Raw genomic sequence first — 15,233 nt, forward strand, 5'->3', positions numbered from 1 at the left:
GCATGAAGTCCAGGGTTCAATTCCCTGGAAGTCCACATCCTTTGGAGATCTTTATTGGGCTTCTAACTCAGTGGTAGAGTGCTTGCTTAGCATGGGTTTACAATCAATACGATTTCCCTTCGCTTGCATGAAGTCCAGGGTTCAATTCCCTGGAAGTCCATACCTTCCTTTTTGTCATTTGCAGCATTGTGTGAATCCTTTTTTGTATCTCAAACAGCGTTTTTGCCCGCCGCCTTCTGCTGAAGTTGAAATGAGAAATGGAACTTGTCAAGAGACGCAGCCTTCTTCGCAGCGGTTGCCTTTCGGACCACACGCCCACGTTTACTCGTTGAAGCGCCCGCAGCGGCTGCGTCGTTGCAAAGATGTCGGCAGGGCATCCCTCTGGGTCTACGCTTTATGCAGGCATCTTCAAGACGCCTGCGGGAGATGCGATAGCGTCGTCGAAGGTTACCGCCCCGCCTTCCTCGGGCGCATCTCTTGCATTGGAGGCAGGTCGACCCTCACTAGGAGGCGATTCAGCCGCAGCCACCGGCTTGACGAATTCTGCAGTTCCGTCATCATCAGGTACGGCAGTTCATGATACCTTGCTGTTCGAGATACCCCGTGGCTCACGCGATGTGGCCTTTCCTTTACACGCACATTGATCTGCGCGGTGTCAAGGCCAGCCGTGGTCTGCGGCTCTGCGGTTCGCACCCCGCAGTAAAAGTGGATCTGGTGCGGCTGGCAAGCCCAAGCCCAAAGTGCTCGCCTCCTCTGCTGTTGCTACGACTACCCTACCTGCGCCACCGGTCGCTGTGAGCGCAGCGGCACCCAGACCAAGCCGTATGCAATCCACGTCGGTCCATGACGCCAACCAAGTTCTTTCTGATAAGGGTCCAGCCGTCCCAGCGACAAGCAGTAAACTGACTGCGCCAGTGCCTAGCCTCTTGGGGCCTCCGCCACTAACGCTGCCGCCCGAAGAGATCGAGGCTGATCGCACTCTGGCGCGCGCGGCTGCCGAAGCAAGAGGAGAGAAACGCCCCCAAGATGACACGGATGAGCCCGAAGATGGCTATGACATGGATGACGACATCAATGGCTTTTACAGCACGGAAAAGGGCAAGCGATCGCGAAATAAAAAGGTGCGCTGAACATTCCTCACTCGCAACAAGCATGCTCAACCCTTTATTGCAGAAAAAACGCAGACGAGGGCACTCGCCCGGTGCGATCTCGTGCGTCCACATGGATGCCGACTACGATCCGCGCGTTCCAAATGACTATGCGGCTTTCAAAGAGCTGCTGCGCACGCGGCGGAGAATGACTCGCGAAAAAAGGCAGGAGGATGTAGCGAGGCGAGGAGATCAGAGCTCAGAGTACGAGAGTGACGAGCAGGAGCCGGACGAAACGAGACTGCCGAAAACATTGTACAGTGCGTACAGCAGTGATTCTTTCGCCCGAGAGATAGTGTCGTTGACAGACTTCTTGTGGCGACGGTGCTGCTGCAGAAGGCTTTGCCCCACCACCGACATACAACGCGTCTACCGCACGCGCTGGCATTCCCAAAGTAGATGACGAAAAGCCGTACCTTTCTCCACCTCCCACAGCTATGCCCATGCCAAGCGTGGGTATGCCAGACGACCAAGATCAGCAGCGCACTCAGACATCCTCGGCCGACGAAATTTATGCGCGCAGACTTGCCCTGACTCAGGCTCTTCAACAGCAGATGCAAACTCTCTCGTCCCCTGCAGGGCCAGCACTGGCCCCGCCAGGTTGCCCTCCTTCGGCGCCAAGCACGAGCACATATGAAGCCCAGAAAAGCGCAGCGGCTGCGATCGCAGCTAAGTTGTCGCAAATGCAGGGTAGCAAGCCCGACAAGCCTCCTGCATTCCAGCCAGCCGCCGCGGCCACTAGCTTAACCGCGACCGACACAGACGAGGCAAAGCATCGCCCCGACCCAGCGGGCTTTGCCGCGCGCCTGATGGAGAAGTACGGCTATAAGAAGGGCGAAGGAATCGGCGCCCAGGGCAACAAGGGTATCGTTCAGCCACTCGAGGCGAGCAAGGCAGAACAGGGCGCCCAGCAGCGCCGGTACGCCCTTCCACACGGCAACGCAGATGACGCTAACACCAAAGCCAACCTGCATGCGATGGGCAAGATCGTCAACAACAATGCTGATCCGCGGCAGGAGGAGGAACAGAGGCGATTTGGAGACCCGAGCGAGACAATATTGTTGGAGAACATGGTCGCCGTGGAGGACATTGACGACGAGCTGCAGGACGAGATTCGTGAGTGTCTCGATCGGGCAGAGTCAGGCCGGACCCTTCTCCTTATTCTGACTTTGCTGCCTCGGACATTTCTGGTTTGCCACAGGCGAAGAATGCTCCAAGCACGGCATTGTAGAGCGTGTCTTCATTTACCCGGTTCCCGCACAGGCAGAGGTACTCATATTTGTGCGGTATAGCGGGCCAGTGGGCGCTTGGAAAGCAGTCCGCGACCTGGATGGGTGAGACCTTGACGGCGTGTTGTCCTCCCCTTCCTTGGCTCTTTGTGCAGCTCTCCTCGAAGATAGGCGCTAACTCGTTTCATCCCAGACGCTTTTTCGGTGGGCGCAAGGTCCGCGCTCGCTACTATCCGACTGTTCGCTTTGACCATGGAGACTATCTAGCTCTCGCGTAGCATGTGCTTTCGGGACGCCTTCAATACATGATTGTCTGCTTTTCCACTAGGCGCGGTACCTTGCGCAACGCCTGGTCATCTTTCGCTACTGCCCAGAGGTACCCGTCGACGTCTACCTCGACCATTGTAGACATCCATCCGTAGCGTTCGGGCTCCGCCTGCGCGAGTTCCTTTGCGCGAGCAGTGATGGCCACACCGGCATCCAGCGCTGCAGCCCTCACCCTATACGCCTCGTCATGCGACAGTTCGGGGCCCTCCTCGACGCCATTTGCAGATGACGTAGGCTTTGTGCTAGGATTCGCCCATTGTTGCAGCGCTGCGGAGCTGCTCTCGGAAATGTCGATCATACCAAAGTGCTTGATCATAGTCGGGATCACATTGTCGACAAACATGGGTAGGTCGTTGACAGAGGGAAGGCGTACAGGGAACGAGCTGTTGCCTGCAAATCGAGCGTGAATGCTGTAGACGAAAAAAAAAGCTTTCTTGAAGAGGTAGACGGGTTGCTTCCCGTCCACGAGATGCATATCTGCAAAGCCTGGTATCCCTCGCACAAGCTTATCCACGACCGTGTCCACACCGGTAGCTTCGCCTTTTTGCTTCTCAATCCGTTCGCCCTCTTTGAGTGCCTCCAACGCGAATGCTCCGAGATCCGGATAGCCGCCTTGCAGGAGAATGTTGCCCGTCTCGCGGCACAGCTTGACGACGAGTTGGACGACTTCGAGCATTGCACCACCGCGCTTTCCGACGACCACGGCCGGCATGCTCTCGTGCGGTCGTTCTTCAAGCAGGCTGACCCCCCAAATTCCGGCGACGTCGTCCTCAGTAAGTGATGCCAACCCGTGGGCGCTGAGTTTGCCTGTGCCGCCATCGTCTGCCGATCCAATATACAGGCCAAAGAGCAGCTTAATGACGTTTTGATAGGCTCCTGAGCCCGTGTGCTGGTGGAAGACGCTGCGATACCCGGAGAGTGTGTTGAGCAGCGCCAGAACGGCGAGAAAATTTACCTCGACATGGATCGAGGCAAACTGTAGGGGGAAATTGACGCCGTGCTCCTTCTTCAGCCTCTCGTAGGTATACTCATCCAAAGAGCGCAAAAAGGCATCAATCTTGGAGGAAGAAATGCTGATACCGCTGGCTTCCCGAAGCTCCTTGCACGATTTGCGCACAGTCGCAACGACTGCGTCCGCAGGTGGGAACGGCGCAGCTAACGAGGCAGGCATATTGCTGCAGAGTATCATAGATCGTCGGATCTGTCACAAGCAGCTGTGTCTAAGCAGGCCTTGGATGGGAATGGTGAAGTCAGTAGAAAGAATATACGGGATCAATCTTCCTGAGCCTGGTTGCGGTATGGATGTGATGACTCATGCGCTCATGACCGTGGGTTTCCGGCCACGAGCTTGTCGAGCCTTTGCAACATTCTTCCAATCCACCATAACACAGCATTGAGATCGACACGGTATCAAACCCATGCAGAGAGTGTTTTCCTAGGCTGACAAACGGCTCCAAGGTTCTCAGAACGGAAGCTGCATCCGTTCGGGTGGGGATTCAAAACATCGAAGATCTCCCTCTCTCGCCCATCTGCGGAGAACAGACAGAACACTTCAACATCAGGGCGGACATACAACAGAGATGCACATTGGTATTCTCAAAGCTGTACACTTTAGTCTACAATCTATCGAGACGACTTGCGAAATTTCATATACGAGAAGATGGTAGAATTGTTGTCGGTGCTGACGAAGCAACTGTCCGTGCGCCAGACGAAAAGGTTGCGGTGTTGCGCGAAGGACAGAGGTCAGATCTCCCAAAAGCGCCGCGTCCTCTCCCTCTTGACTCTTCACCGCTTCTCTCACATTTGATCTGTAGCATCGCCACCCACTGCTTTTCACCACCTTGCCTGTCTGTGAACGTGCGCAGGCATATCGGGTACACCTGTTCAGCGTTGCTGGCACACAAGACAATTGCCACGATGAGTGCCTCTGGGCGAAAAAGGTGAGTGTCGAGTGCTGCTTCTGAACAAGACACCGTCACTGACATACGCTTGCCAATGCCAGCCGTGACCTTATCGAGAGGGTGCGCTATCCGAATCCCATCCCGCTGCCTCCGTATCCTCCCAAGCTCACCAAGGTCGAGACACCGAGCTCTCGCTATGCGGATGGGCCCGAGACGCAGGGGAATGTTGGAGGGAACGCCGGCCTGCGCTTCACTTCGAGGCTTGCGCAGGCAAACTCGCTTCCCGTGGTCGTGGATGCTGAGGAAGGAATGCCACTTGATCTAAATCTCTTTTCTGGCGCCTGGACAGGAAATTTGAAAGGTGAGTGTGCGCTCGGCGAGACAGTCTGTTCTGAGACTGATCCAGATCTGTACGGGCAGCTGTCGCGCCGCACGATCTCATAAGTGCTGAAGCGCTGAATCTCGATCCAGAAGACGAGTTTCTGCTGGGCGCTATTGCAAGAACAACAGTCGGCGGATCGAGCCCCTCTCAACATGTCGGCTCGTATGCTACAACTGGTGTCAATGGCGCTGTCAGAAGTTCGCAGGCAGGGCTCGGTCCGAGCGTGGCCCCTCGCGCTAGTGCTGCCGGAGTCACTTGGCTCCGAAGAACTGAATATCTCGGAATGGAGCAGATCCGATCGGGCACTCGTAAAGAAAAGAGGCCACGGAAGCTAAGCATTGACACATCTCGTGAGGCGCAAATCGACCGTATCAACAGAACATTTGCCAAAATCAAAACGCAGCCCCTCTCCGAGCTCAAACACCCGACCAAGGGGAATCTTCGAGCGGTACAGAGCTGGGACCTGTTACCGGATGCAGAAACATGGAGCACAAATTTCCAGATCGTCCGCTTTCAAGATTGGCCAGGGCGCGTCAAAGACGGCAAGCCAATCGCGGATCCGCGTGTTTCATCCGCACTGCTGCGCCCCGTCCACACCGACCTGAACGAGCAGCGCATCTCTTTCTACCTCATCACCCCCGAAGACGAGGACAGCGTCACCGCGGCAGCCGCAGCCGATGCCAAGGCGGGTGATACGGGCGACGGTGCATCTGCTGCGGATCAAGATGGGGAGGACGAGGAACTATTTGGAGATGACGAGGAGACAGCCGCACCCAAGAAACGTAAAAGGGACGATGCTGTAGCCAAGGAAGCGAGTATTGAGGAGAACATCACGAAAAGTCACCAGAATGTTGAGCAAGAGATTGCAGAACGGTATGAGAAGAAGCGCAGGACGGGGCATGTAACACCACAGCCCGAACAGGAAGGCGAGGAACCTTCCGCCGATGTACGTATCGTTGGCTCCCATTCGCCTTACTCGTTTCGCTGACTGCCATCCATCACATGCTCTCAGGATTACACAAGCTTCAAATTCCACCGCGACTACCAGCCTGGCGAGCAGGACGCCGCACAAGCGAGCTCGCAGTACGTCTTTGTGTTTGACGACAGCTCAGGAATACCACCACAGAGCGACCCAGAGAGGGCCTGGCGTGCGGAACAGCGGGCCGGGCTTGGTGGTGACGACGCAGCAAAAGCAGCAACTAAAGGCAAGCAGTCGCAGCGCCAGATTGCGTACTGGCACCCAATTGCAATGCGCTACACACTCAGGCAAAAGCGTATTAGGGTACGTTGCGCTGATTCGCGTTCTTGCACCTGGAGACAGCATACTGATGTGCCATGTTTCTGCTTGCGTAGAGGAACGAATCTCGCCGCTACGGTGGTATGTGGGACAGGATTCGTCTCGCAGAGCGGGAACCGCTCGAAAAGGAAATCAAGAAACGATGGCGGCAGCGTCGTCTCGTCGACCACCTCGACGCGCGCCTGGAAGCTGTCCTGGACGAGTCAGAGGGCGAGATGGAAGATGCGGAAGGCGAGGTGGAGGAAGGTGCTGCGACGCACGATGCGCTCCACACAGATACCCACGCGGATACCACTGTGCGCGACAGGCATGAGCCGGACGGGGACGCATCTATGGAAGATGCAGGTGTTGCGGCCAAGGACAAAGTAGCGGGCAACAAGGATAGCGGCAGCGATCGCAGCGACGGCGATGATGGTGATGACGACGACGACGATGACGATTCTGAGAGCATCGATGCAGATGAGGAACTCAAGGCGCTAGCAGAAGAGGCAGAAGGACAGCAGGACGATACTCCCGTCGAGGGAAGGCGCCGGAGATCGGCGGCAGCAGCTGCAGCCAACTCTGGACCATCCGATGGCGACGCTGACGCTGACGATGATGAAGAGTAGCCTCCACCTACCTGTATCAAAAGTAACATGGAACCCATTGGCGGATCTGCCAACTTCCGCTTGAATGCGACTGCGGTGTCGAACTCTGGCACGATCGAGCACATGATGCTCCGAGCCTTTCGTGTAGCTCTGTATATTGTTTGGGTCACAATCTCTACAAGCCACGTGCTGTCGGGCCCCTTCCCTCGTCCCGCGTTGCGTAGAAGCGTTCCAGGAAAGTTGACGGCGTTGGGATGGCCTGGGAGGCAGCGTTGCTATCGTAAGCTGCCATCCTTCTGTGACTCAAAGCTAGCCCCGAACGGCAGCCCTGCTGGCCAAGACTCACCTCCTCTTCACGGAACCACTTCATGATATGCGGAATTTGCTTCCATGCATTCATGGTCTCCTGATACTCTGCATGACCCTTGAAGAGCATGACGTCGACGACGGCGAGATCCTTGATGTTTTTGTTGGCCTCAAACCAGGTGCGTACCTTCGCGCGGACTTTTGAGGGGGGCACATCGAGCGCATACAGCGCACAGATCTCGGGGGCCTGCGTCACGATCCACACCAGGGCACATGGAACGACATCAAGAAAGGTGAAAGCACTCAGCTACTAGCCACAGACGTAAGGCGACCAAGTCGCGCAGGATGCGAAGGCGGGCAGGCACTCACAGCGCGGTACCAGTTCCGGTACAGTGTCCGCGAACGAGCCTGGGCCTCTCCCCACGACCTGCTCACGCGCGTGGTCTGCGCCAAGCGCGCAGGAATAGTCGTCATGCTAGGCGCCGTCTACGATGAGCACGAGGACTTGAGCTGGCTCCGATGCTGGAGATACAGAGCAACTCGATGAGAACCATTCACGTTGAATGGGTCCATGGATTCGAATCCTCACTCGCTGGAGCTCGCAACTCTCCCAAGTCGCAGACTCGTAAGCGGGAGCGCATGCAAGGCCAGACCACCGCAGCTGCGCACTGGCAGACGAGAAGCGACTGAGTTTACACAATTTCCCCAACTCATCGCTTCATCCTCAAAGGATAGTCTGCGGCGAACTCATGACGATGTTGAACTTCCTTCCTACAAATGCACGGCTTGAGACATGCCCTCGTTCAGATAGGACGCTGGCATGTATGCAACTTACTATGCGTCGTGTCTGTACGTTCCTTCTTCTGAATACACAATAGGAATTGACAGGCTGCTCGAGTGAGATAGCGCACGTCTATTGCGTTTCGCAGCGGCCATCTGGCGCGTCGACAACGTTTAATGACCTCGGCCAATGCCTTCAAAATGATGAATCACGCTGCCTCCAACGTTGCCCGATACTCTTCATTCAGCAGCCCCATCGCCGCGCTATTTTTCTAAGCAGCGTGGAAGATCCAAGCGCAATCGAGCAGCGCTTGCAGCGAACAATGCGCCATACACTTGCCCTTCCGTCTGCCGTTGTTGCGAGCCCGCTAACAATGGGAGACAGAAGACAACGTCGTTGGGTAGCGACATCTTGCGTGTAGAGGCATGCGCCGGTGAAATGGAACAGGTATGGCCTTGGAACTCGGATGGGTACCATTGGCCGCGCCGCTTCTTGCAACCGAATTGCCTCAGCGGGTTGGTCGACCTGATCCGCGCTCGCCCGCACCGAGGGTCCGAAAAAAAATAGGAAGCAAGACTCATTGTAGGAGATAGGGATATGCATGGATAGGCAGACAAACATCGCGAGGCTGATTATTAGCCTCCGTCGAATCAGGTATGCTCGATTGCAGGGCAAGAAAATGGGTCGGTGCGAGCTGTGGTCGCGTTGCTGCTTGACTGACCAGCGCGTCGATTTCCAAGCAATCGCCTTGGCTCTGGCCCCAGTTCCCACCTGAAGAGCGCAGGATATTTTGTCGTGGAATCGGGCCTGACTCCAGCTGTTGTCTGACTCGACTTCATTTCGCAGCAAGAAGGAGCGCATCTTGGCGAGCAACCCGATTGTACCGCCTGCCAACTCGTAAAGCGCACAAGCGCGAGGTCCAGTCAGTCCTTGCTGGCTTGGAAGTGGGCAGCATGGTTGTGGAGGCGATGAAAACGAAAGTGCTGCTCCAAGCCGGTGCTGAATGAAAGAGGCTGCGAAGGTCAGACTGCGGACAGCGCATTGGTAACCGCAGCCGCGCCTTACATGATAATGGTGACCATGATTCCAAGGACAGACTGGTGATTCCAGCGGTGCTGGTGGTGACAGTGGCACCGGCGGCGACGGTGGAATCGGCCACTGCGGTTGAGGTCAGCTCGTGCTAAACCTCGGGCTCAACTGTTGCTGCTGGACGAGACGGGTTCGTTTTCGAACCAGCGAAGCGCACAGAATTGAGATCCTGTGTAGAAGTGACTTCCATCACAGTGATCGACATAGCCACGGAGTAAACGGAAATTCCGTTTCAATGGAGGGGTTTGGGAAACGATAAGAGGTCATTTGACAAGGCGAACTGTCCTTACCGACGCGCCCAAAGTTCAGCACTCGCCAGCGTTCTGGACAGCACTTAGTGGGGACCACGAATTTGAGGGTATTAGTCTTTGCTTCGTTTCTTCGCTCGTAATTCGCTCATTATGGAGACATTGTGATGTGCAAGGTAGGCGAAGGTACATTGGACGGTATCGCCAGTCATTTTCGCAGTCGGCCCGCGCTGGAGGCTGCTAGGGTCGTGCACTGACAACGGGAGAGCACAAGAGAGTCTCCGTGCAGAGCTCCATAGTTGTTTCAAGGGTCATAAACATGAACCCGGAAGCGATAAGCGAAAAGCCGCATCACGGGCGACAGGCCGGATACTACTTTCATTAGATGACTAAAGGTCCGTGGGTGCGAAGCGTGAGGCGGTGAGCAGCGACGGCCCCAGACGCGGGAAGAGCTGTGTGAGTCTTCCTTTTGCGATCAAGGCCATCTTGATCTGTGTCTGAGCAGCCGCCTGCTCTTCAGACTCTGTACGCTCAACTCAACCGCACAAAGTGTCGAGAGCACATGAAACGATTTTTCGATCAGCGGTATATTCTCGGTTCCCGCGCTACTTGCTGCTGCGCGCCTTAATTTCATCTATACAATGGCCCATCACGGCAGGACACGAAGTCGCAAGCTTACAGAAGGGTGCCAGCCCTCCAAACGGCCCCCCGGGGACGGGGGGGAAGATATGCGAAGACCCATTTGATTCAAGTGATCCAACTTCTTTCGCAAGGAACGCGGACGCACCCTCGACTGGCTCGTTTGGGTTTGCGAGGCTGAAAAGTTCTTTAAAGGGGCGAAGTGACGATGGATTTCAGCTTCCAGCGTGCGGACGACACAACACGGCTGACCAGGGAACAGAAGATGAGCGATGCGCATCGCGCGACAGCAAGGCATATGCGTTCTTAGTGCAGCGCTTTTGGCTTTTTGCTGCAGCAAAGCCGTCGTCTTTTCTCTGTGAATGTAGCATGTGCGTGCAATGGCTTTGGCCCGGATGACAGCTCACGGATTTTGCCATTTTTTTGATTTCTTTCCCTTTCACACAGGCTCGCCCTTTCACATGCTTCCGAGAACCATCTCCAGTCGGAGATGGCAGAACTACGACGGGCTGGAAGCAGGTGTTAGGGGCAAAAGTGGTACCTATTGGGACTTGCGCGGTTTGTACGCTCTGCTCGTCAATGGAGAGCTTCGCTACTTTTTGTATCGGCATATGGCGCATCACGAGGCCGTGCAGCCTGCTCCGTCCGCTATAGACTGCCAGAGAGTCATCCCTTGAAGGCCTTTGACAGTTGAGTCGCGTGGGTAAATGCAACACAGCGCTTACTAATCTAATATGAATTCACCCTGATAATCCGGAGACATGTGAGCCATCTGCCGTTAGGGGATTTAAAGCCGAGAGAGGGATTGCGGAATCATATAGTGTGGTAGGCGCACCGCTGTTGCAGCTCGATCCATACGACGAGCTTGTGCATGGAAGGCATTGCAAAAAGCTTTCGCACCCCGTTTTGTCGCATGCGGTGTCTGGTATTCACGGATGCAGTCTGCTGCAAATTGCGAGACGACAGTGACCAACGCTCTGGGTGATGAGCGAACGACTCTCTAAAGAGGCTGATGAGGATGACGAAGGGGAGAGATGGTTGGACAGCAGATATAGTGAGAGACAGAGACGGCGTGTGCCTGTTGTGCGTTGACTCGCGTGCGAAATGGACGAGCACAACAGCACCAACCAACACTCTTTTGGGCTTCGAAACCCACCACGTATGTATGCCTCAACGGCTGCTGGATTGTCCGTCAACCGCCAATGCACCCAGCACCAACCACTGCAAAACCCCTCTCCATCATGCCTGACTGCCTCTGATAGTACACCGTCGAACCATCCGGGCCTTCCGCCCATAGCTTCTTCCTCCTTGCTTGAATTGATTTACCCAAATGATGAGCTTCACCTCCTTCCTCTCCCCACCGCCTCTTTCTCCTCCTGCAATCTTCCCCCTTCATCTGGTCAGGCAGGCCTGCCAGCCTGCTTCATCCTGCCCCTCCTTCCCTCCCCGTCCTTCTCCTGCTCTCCTGCCCTCCCAGTTTCCTCCGTCGCCCTCGTCTCTCGCTCATCCCCCGCCGCTGGTCGGCACGCTCCATTCATCTCCACCCCACACTCCTTTGGGCAGCTTCGTATTGACATTCCAACCGTACAAAAGGCACACAGGAAATACACACCCCTACACGATGACACTTGACAATTTGACCGTCAGCCCCGTGGCCGCTCTGGTCAGCCGCCTGCAGCAGGCAGCCAGCAGTCAGTCGTTCGGCAACACATCGAGCAGCGTGGCGTCCTTACTGGTTGCAGCCAAGCCACAGCCGGCCGCAGCACTTATGCTGTCTGTCGCCATTGCTTTCACCTTGACAGCGCTTACTATGCTGCTCGCGCTGTTCGAGATGGGTCGTTGCATCTATTCGCTCGCCACCTCACAGGCGCAGCTGCGAGGCCTCGCCAAGCTCAAGATCTGGCTGAGATCATGGAGATGGATCTATGCCTTGCTACTGCTCATAGCATCCGTGGTGGAAGCGGTCTACTTGATCCTCTACCTCGAGACCCGTAGAGGGGTTGTTGGACGGCAAGCTCCTATGGACCTATCGGTCATCGCCTTTGGGTTCTACTCGACCGCTGCCGCTTTCATTGTTATCATGATTGGCACCGGCGTCGCCTCCGACTCGCCTGCGCCCGCCTCTGTCCTCTCTGTCAGTGCCAGAGCTCGACGCGTGCTCTGTACGGCCACTGGCTCGCTGTCCTGCTGTCTATCCCTCGGTTGGGGTGCTTGGGTGCTCGTGAACTATGGAGCTGCTGCTCGGCAGCTTGATGGCGCCCTTTCTACTCTGATCCTAAACCAGGGCGAATGCGACGAAGACGATGCAGATTGTGGTGCGAACACCCTGACGCAACGCTTATCCTCCGAGTTGAAAAGTCTGGGCACAATCGACGCATTCAAAGGGATCTCGCTTCTCATCCTCGGAGTGCTCATCCTGTGGACGAGCTACGAACTCCTAGTCATTCGACACCAAGAAGCCTTGGCCGAGAAAGCTGCCTGCTCCACATGGGCAGCCACTGTGCAAGAGAAGAGCTACAATGGTAGGAGTTTCAGAAGTCGCACCTCTGCCACTGGAAGCACGTTCAAGGCAAAAAGACGCTCGTCGGGCCCCCAAAAGCTTGAAGACGTCCCCGTACTGTGCAGACAGGCGTCGACTGCTTCCACTTCAAGCTCCTGGTACTCGTCGGTCGATTCTGAAGCGATGAAGGCCCCACCATCGTATACAGCTCGTTCACGACTTCACACTGCCGCTGGGTTCAATACCGATGAGGAAGAGGACGACGAAACTGCAAGCACACCTGGTGCCTACCGAGCCAGGGTGAAGGGTCGCAAGCTGGACACGAGTGCTGAATTTGGTGCCGAGCTGCAGCGCAAATTCGGTACCACCAGCGCCACTGGCAAGACCAGCGTCGGCTATTTCAACCATCACGACATCGCTCTGTCCGATGGAGCCTCCGACAACAGGTCATCCTCCTCCGTTTCAGATGGTGGGAACATGACCCGACACTCGTCCGTTCTGCCCACCAGGGACGGACCGATGACGCCAAGCTTGTCACAAATACCCAAGCTTGCAGGTTACGTCAAGAGCTCGCGCTACTCTGGCAGCAGCGCAAGCGTTCCCTCTTACACCAGCCAGATGAGCGTGGACACAGCTTCAGCTCTCGCGGCCAAGGAGGCTGAAGTGAATGACCGCCTCGCCGCAGAGACGCGCGGCATTCGCTGGGCAGCTGCTCTCGCGCTCATATGCGTGCTGCTCTACAGCGTTATTATCGTGCTGAAGGCGTGCATCGGCCCGGAAGTCGACCTGGGCGATCGACCCGGATTCGAGCTCGTCTCGGTCGTGTGGCAGGCAGTCGTATCTAACATGCACTTGCCGATACTTGCGATCCTGATGAGCCGCGGTATCGGCTTTATCAGATCCTCCTCATCCGCGAGCATGTCGCTGAAAGACGAAGCGTCACTCAAAGCGTAGAGTAGTCACGGGCAAGTCAATATAGAGAGATGTGTACAATTGGCCGATTCGCATGTCTCCTACAGCTTCTGTGCTTGATAGCTCTGGCGTTCTAGATAGTCGACTATGCGCTGGGCTTCCCGCTCACCGCTTACAATTGCGCCAGCGATTGAGCCACGGTCTGCATTTAACGAGGGTTGGGATGTCAATCGCGAAGGTGGACATGCTGCATGAGTACTCACGATCCATTTCAGTGTGTTCGCCCGCAAAGTTCAGAGCACCTCCCCAAAGGGGCCTGCCTAGTTCAACAAAATCGAGCGGGCTGTGATTCTCGCCGACGACGACTGGGGTCGTGGTGGCGCCCCTAGTGAATTCCTGCTTGTTCCAACGTGAGTAGAAGCTGTGCTTTGGCTGTTCAATGGCACCAGCTTTGCTTCCGATACGCTCGAAGAGGTAGGCGTGCAGCGCCTCGGCGACCTCCTGGCGTGTAAAACGCTCGATGGCCCTGCCGTGCTCGGCACCGACATACGCCAAAAGTGAAGGATTGGGGTCCGGTAACCCGTTCGGAGCGGCGAATGAACTGACGATTAGGGTGCTCGAAGAGAAAATGTCGCGCAAAGAAGCGCTCTGTAGATCTGCAGGTATCAAAGTGGTGGGAAGGATGGTAAAAGATCCTGTCTTCACTTCCCACCACGGGTTATCGTATGAAAGGAGGACCTTGTTAAGCGCGCCGACATTCACTCGGTCCTAAGAGACTCCACACAAACAGTTAGTAATTGGCAATCGTGCGTGATCTCTCCCAAAGGCACCCACAATGACAGCCTTGCGCCTCTCTGGCAGACTTGGCTCAAACATGCCTTTTGCCCCCTTTAAGACGGCGAGTGGAATCGTGCAGAGCACGCTGGCAGCCTCGTACTTGAGGCCGTCCTGACTGACAACCTGCACGCGCGAACCGTTCCCCTCTGTGAGAAATTTGACCTGCTGGACAACTTGCGACGTCTTAATCTGAGCACCGTGCTTAGTAGCGTCCTCCACGATCTTGGTGATTAGCCGCGTGAAGCCTCCCTCAGGAGCTGCGTCCGTACCGGCAAAGTTGCGCTCAAACCCAGTCCAGCGCAGGGCGATGTCTTCAAGTCTTGCACCGAGGGGCACGTGTAAAAGGCGTGCAAAATCAGATGCGAGTTTTTTGTCGCCTTGCGACGATATACCTTCATAAAGAGGGGAAGATGATGAGAAAAGATAGTCTGCGAGAGAGCGTGATGAGTCGGGCAGTGATGGGCCTTCAGATTGAGCCAGCTTCGCTGCCGCTGCTTGGGCTGCTCCCAAATTTGCGCAAAGTTTAGACGCCAAATGCTCAGACAGAGGGCCGTGAGGCCCGATCACCTTGGAAGTGGTGGGCTTTGGAATGTTGGCCTTGATGTCATAATGTTCAGCGAGCTTACGCGCAGGGTTGCCCTCCTCAAAGCCGTGAATCCATGAGCAGCCAAAGTCGACGACAAAGACCTTGCCGCTGGGACCGGCTTCATGAGTGCATGCATTGCTATCTGCCGGCGTCTCGGGCGTCCATGTATGCGTAAAGGCTCGGCCGCCGATGCGCTCGCGTGCCTCCAGGAGGATGACCTTCTTGCCGGCGTGAGAGAGACGCGTGGCGGCAATCAGGCCAGCCCAGCCGCCGCCGATGATGAGCGTATCAACGACCGCCATGTCGGGCATGGTTTGCGATGAAGCGGACAGCGCTTGAAATGCTCTGCGACTAAGGACGGAGGTGCGATAGAGCACGTGCAAGCTGGAGGGAATCAGATATCAATGATATGGAAGTCTGGGTAGGTAATGACGATGTGGAACACGTGGGGGTGCGTCATACGA

At 56.0% G+C, this 15,233-nt stretch overlaps 7 protein-coding genes and 1 non-coding gene across 8 annotated transcripts; 4 read left to right on the plus strand and 4 right to left on the minus strand.

Annotated features, from left to right (window-relative positions):
- Window positions 1-56: 56 nt before the first annotated feature.
- On the plus strand, window positions 57-160 carry K437DRAFT_t59. Its single transcript has one exon. It is a non-coding gene; the product is annotated as a tRNA-Ala (tRNA).
- Window positions 161-229: 69 nt separating this feature from the next.
- K437DRAFT_276499 (uncharacterized protein) lies at window positions 230-2,648 on the plus strand (the record flags this gene model as incomplete). The annotated part of the gene is made up of 6 exons (XM_013384981.1): window positions 230-564; window positions 661-1,121; window positions 1,174-1,408; window positions 1,485-2,264; window positions 2,350-2,482; window positions 2,571-2,648. Coding segments are annotated over exons 1-6 (1,887 nt in total), but the record flags the coding sequence as incomplete, so codon positions are not given.
- K437DRAFT_259708 (uncharacterized protein) lies at window positions 2,643-4,262 on the minus strand. Its single transcript, XM_013384982.1, has one exon. It carries the CDS (start codon window positions 3,873-3,875, stop codon window positions 2,676-2,678), a length of 1,200 nt encoding a protein of 399 aa, XP_013240436.1. The 5' UTR covers window positions 3,876-4,262; the 3' UTR covers window positions 2,643-2,675.
- A 243-nt stretch (window positions 4,263-4,505) lies between these two features.
- Window positions 4,506-6,962, plus strand: K437DRAFT_259709 (uncharacterized protein). Its single transcript, XM_013384983.1, has 5 exons — window positions 4,506-4,644; window positions 4,707-4,966; window positions 5,026-5,933; window positions 6,000-6,269; window positions 6,341-6,962. Exons 1-5 carry the CDS (start codon window positions 4,622-4,624, stop codon window positions 6,890-6,892), a joined length of 2,013 nt encoding a protein of 670 aa, XP_013240437.1. The 5' UTR covers window positions 4,506-4,621; the 3' UTR covers window positions 6,893-6,962.
- Window positions 6,963-7,009: 47 nt separating this feature from the next.
- K437DRAFT_259710 (NADH dehydrogenase, alpha subcomplex, subunit 6) lies at window positions 7,010-7,711 on the minus strand. Its single transcript, XM_013384984.1, has 3 exons — window positions 7,547-7,711; window positions 7,218-7,424; window positions 7,010-7,130 (listed from the first exon to the last, which is right to left on the minus strand). Exons 1-3 carry the CDS (start codon window positions 7,649-7,651, stop codon window positions 7,047-7,049), a joined length of 396 nt encoding a protein of 131 aa, XP_013240438.1. The 5' UTR covers window positions 7,652-7,711; the 3' UTR covers window positions 7,010-7,046.
- A 373-nt stretch (window positions 7,712-8,084) lies between these two features.
- Window positions 8,085-9,294, minus strand: K437DRAFT_36672 (uncharacterized protein). Its single transcript, XM_013384978.1, has one exon. The coding sequence runs from the start codon at window positions 8,817-8,819 to the stop codon at window positions 8,202-8,204; it is 618 nt and encodes a 205-aa protein (XP_013240432.1). The 5' UTR covers window positions 8,820-9,294; the 3' UTR covers window positions 8,085-8,201.
- A 1,615-nt stretch (window positions 9,295-10,909) lies between these two features.
- Window positions 10,910-13,627, plus strand: K437DRAFT_36477 (uncharacterized protein). The gene has a single exon (XM_013384977.1). It carries the CDS (start codon window positions 11,265-11,267, stop codon window positions 13,386-13,388), a length of 2,124 nt encoding a protein of 707 aa, XP_013240431.1. The 5' UTR covers window positions 10,910-11,264; the 3' UTR covers window positions 13,389-13,627.
- Window positions 13,448-15,071, minus strand: K437DRAFT_229078 (amine oxidase; the record flags this gene model as incomplete). The annotated part of the gene is made up of 3 exons (XM_013384985.1): window positions 13,448-13,548; window positions 13,610-14,114; window positions 14,181-15,071. The coding sequence occupies 3 exons, from the start codon at window positions 15,069-15,071 to the stop codon at window positions 13,448-13,450; spliced, it is 1,497 nt and encodes a 498-aa protein (XP_013240439.1).
- Between the last annotated feature and the right edge of the window lie 162 nt (window positions 15,072-15,233).

This window comes from Tilletiaria anomala (genome assembly GCF_000711695.1).
Source record: "Tilletiaria anomala UBC 951 chromosome Unknown K437scaffold_134, whole genome shotgun sequence".
Lineage (NCBI taxonomy): Eukaryota > Fungi > Basidiomycota > Exobasidiomycetes > Georgefischeriales > Tilletiariaceae > Tilletiaria > Tilletiaria anomala.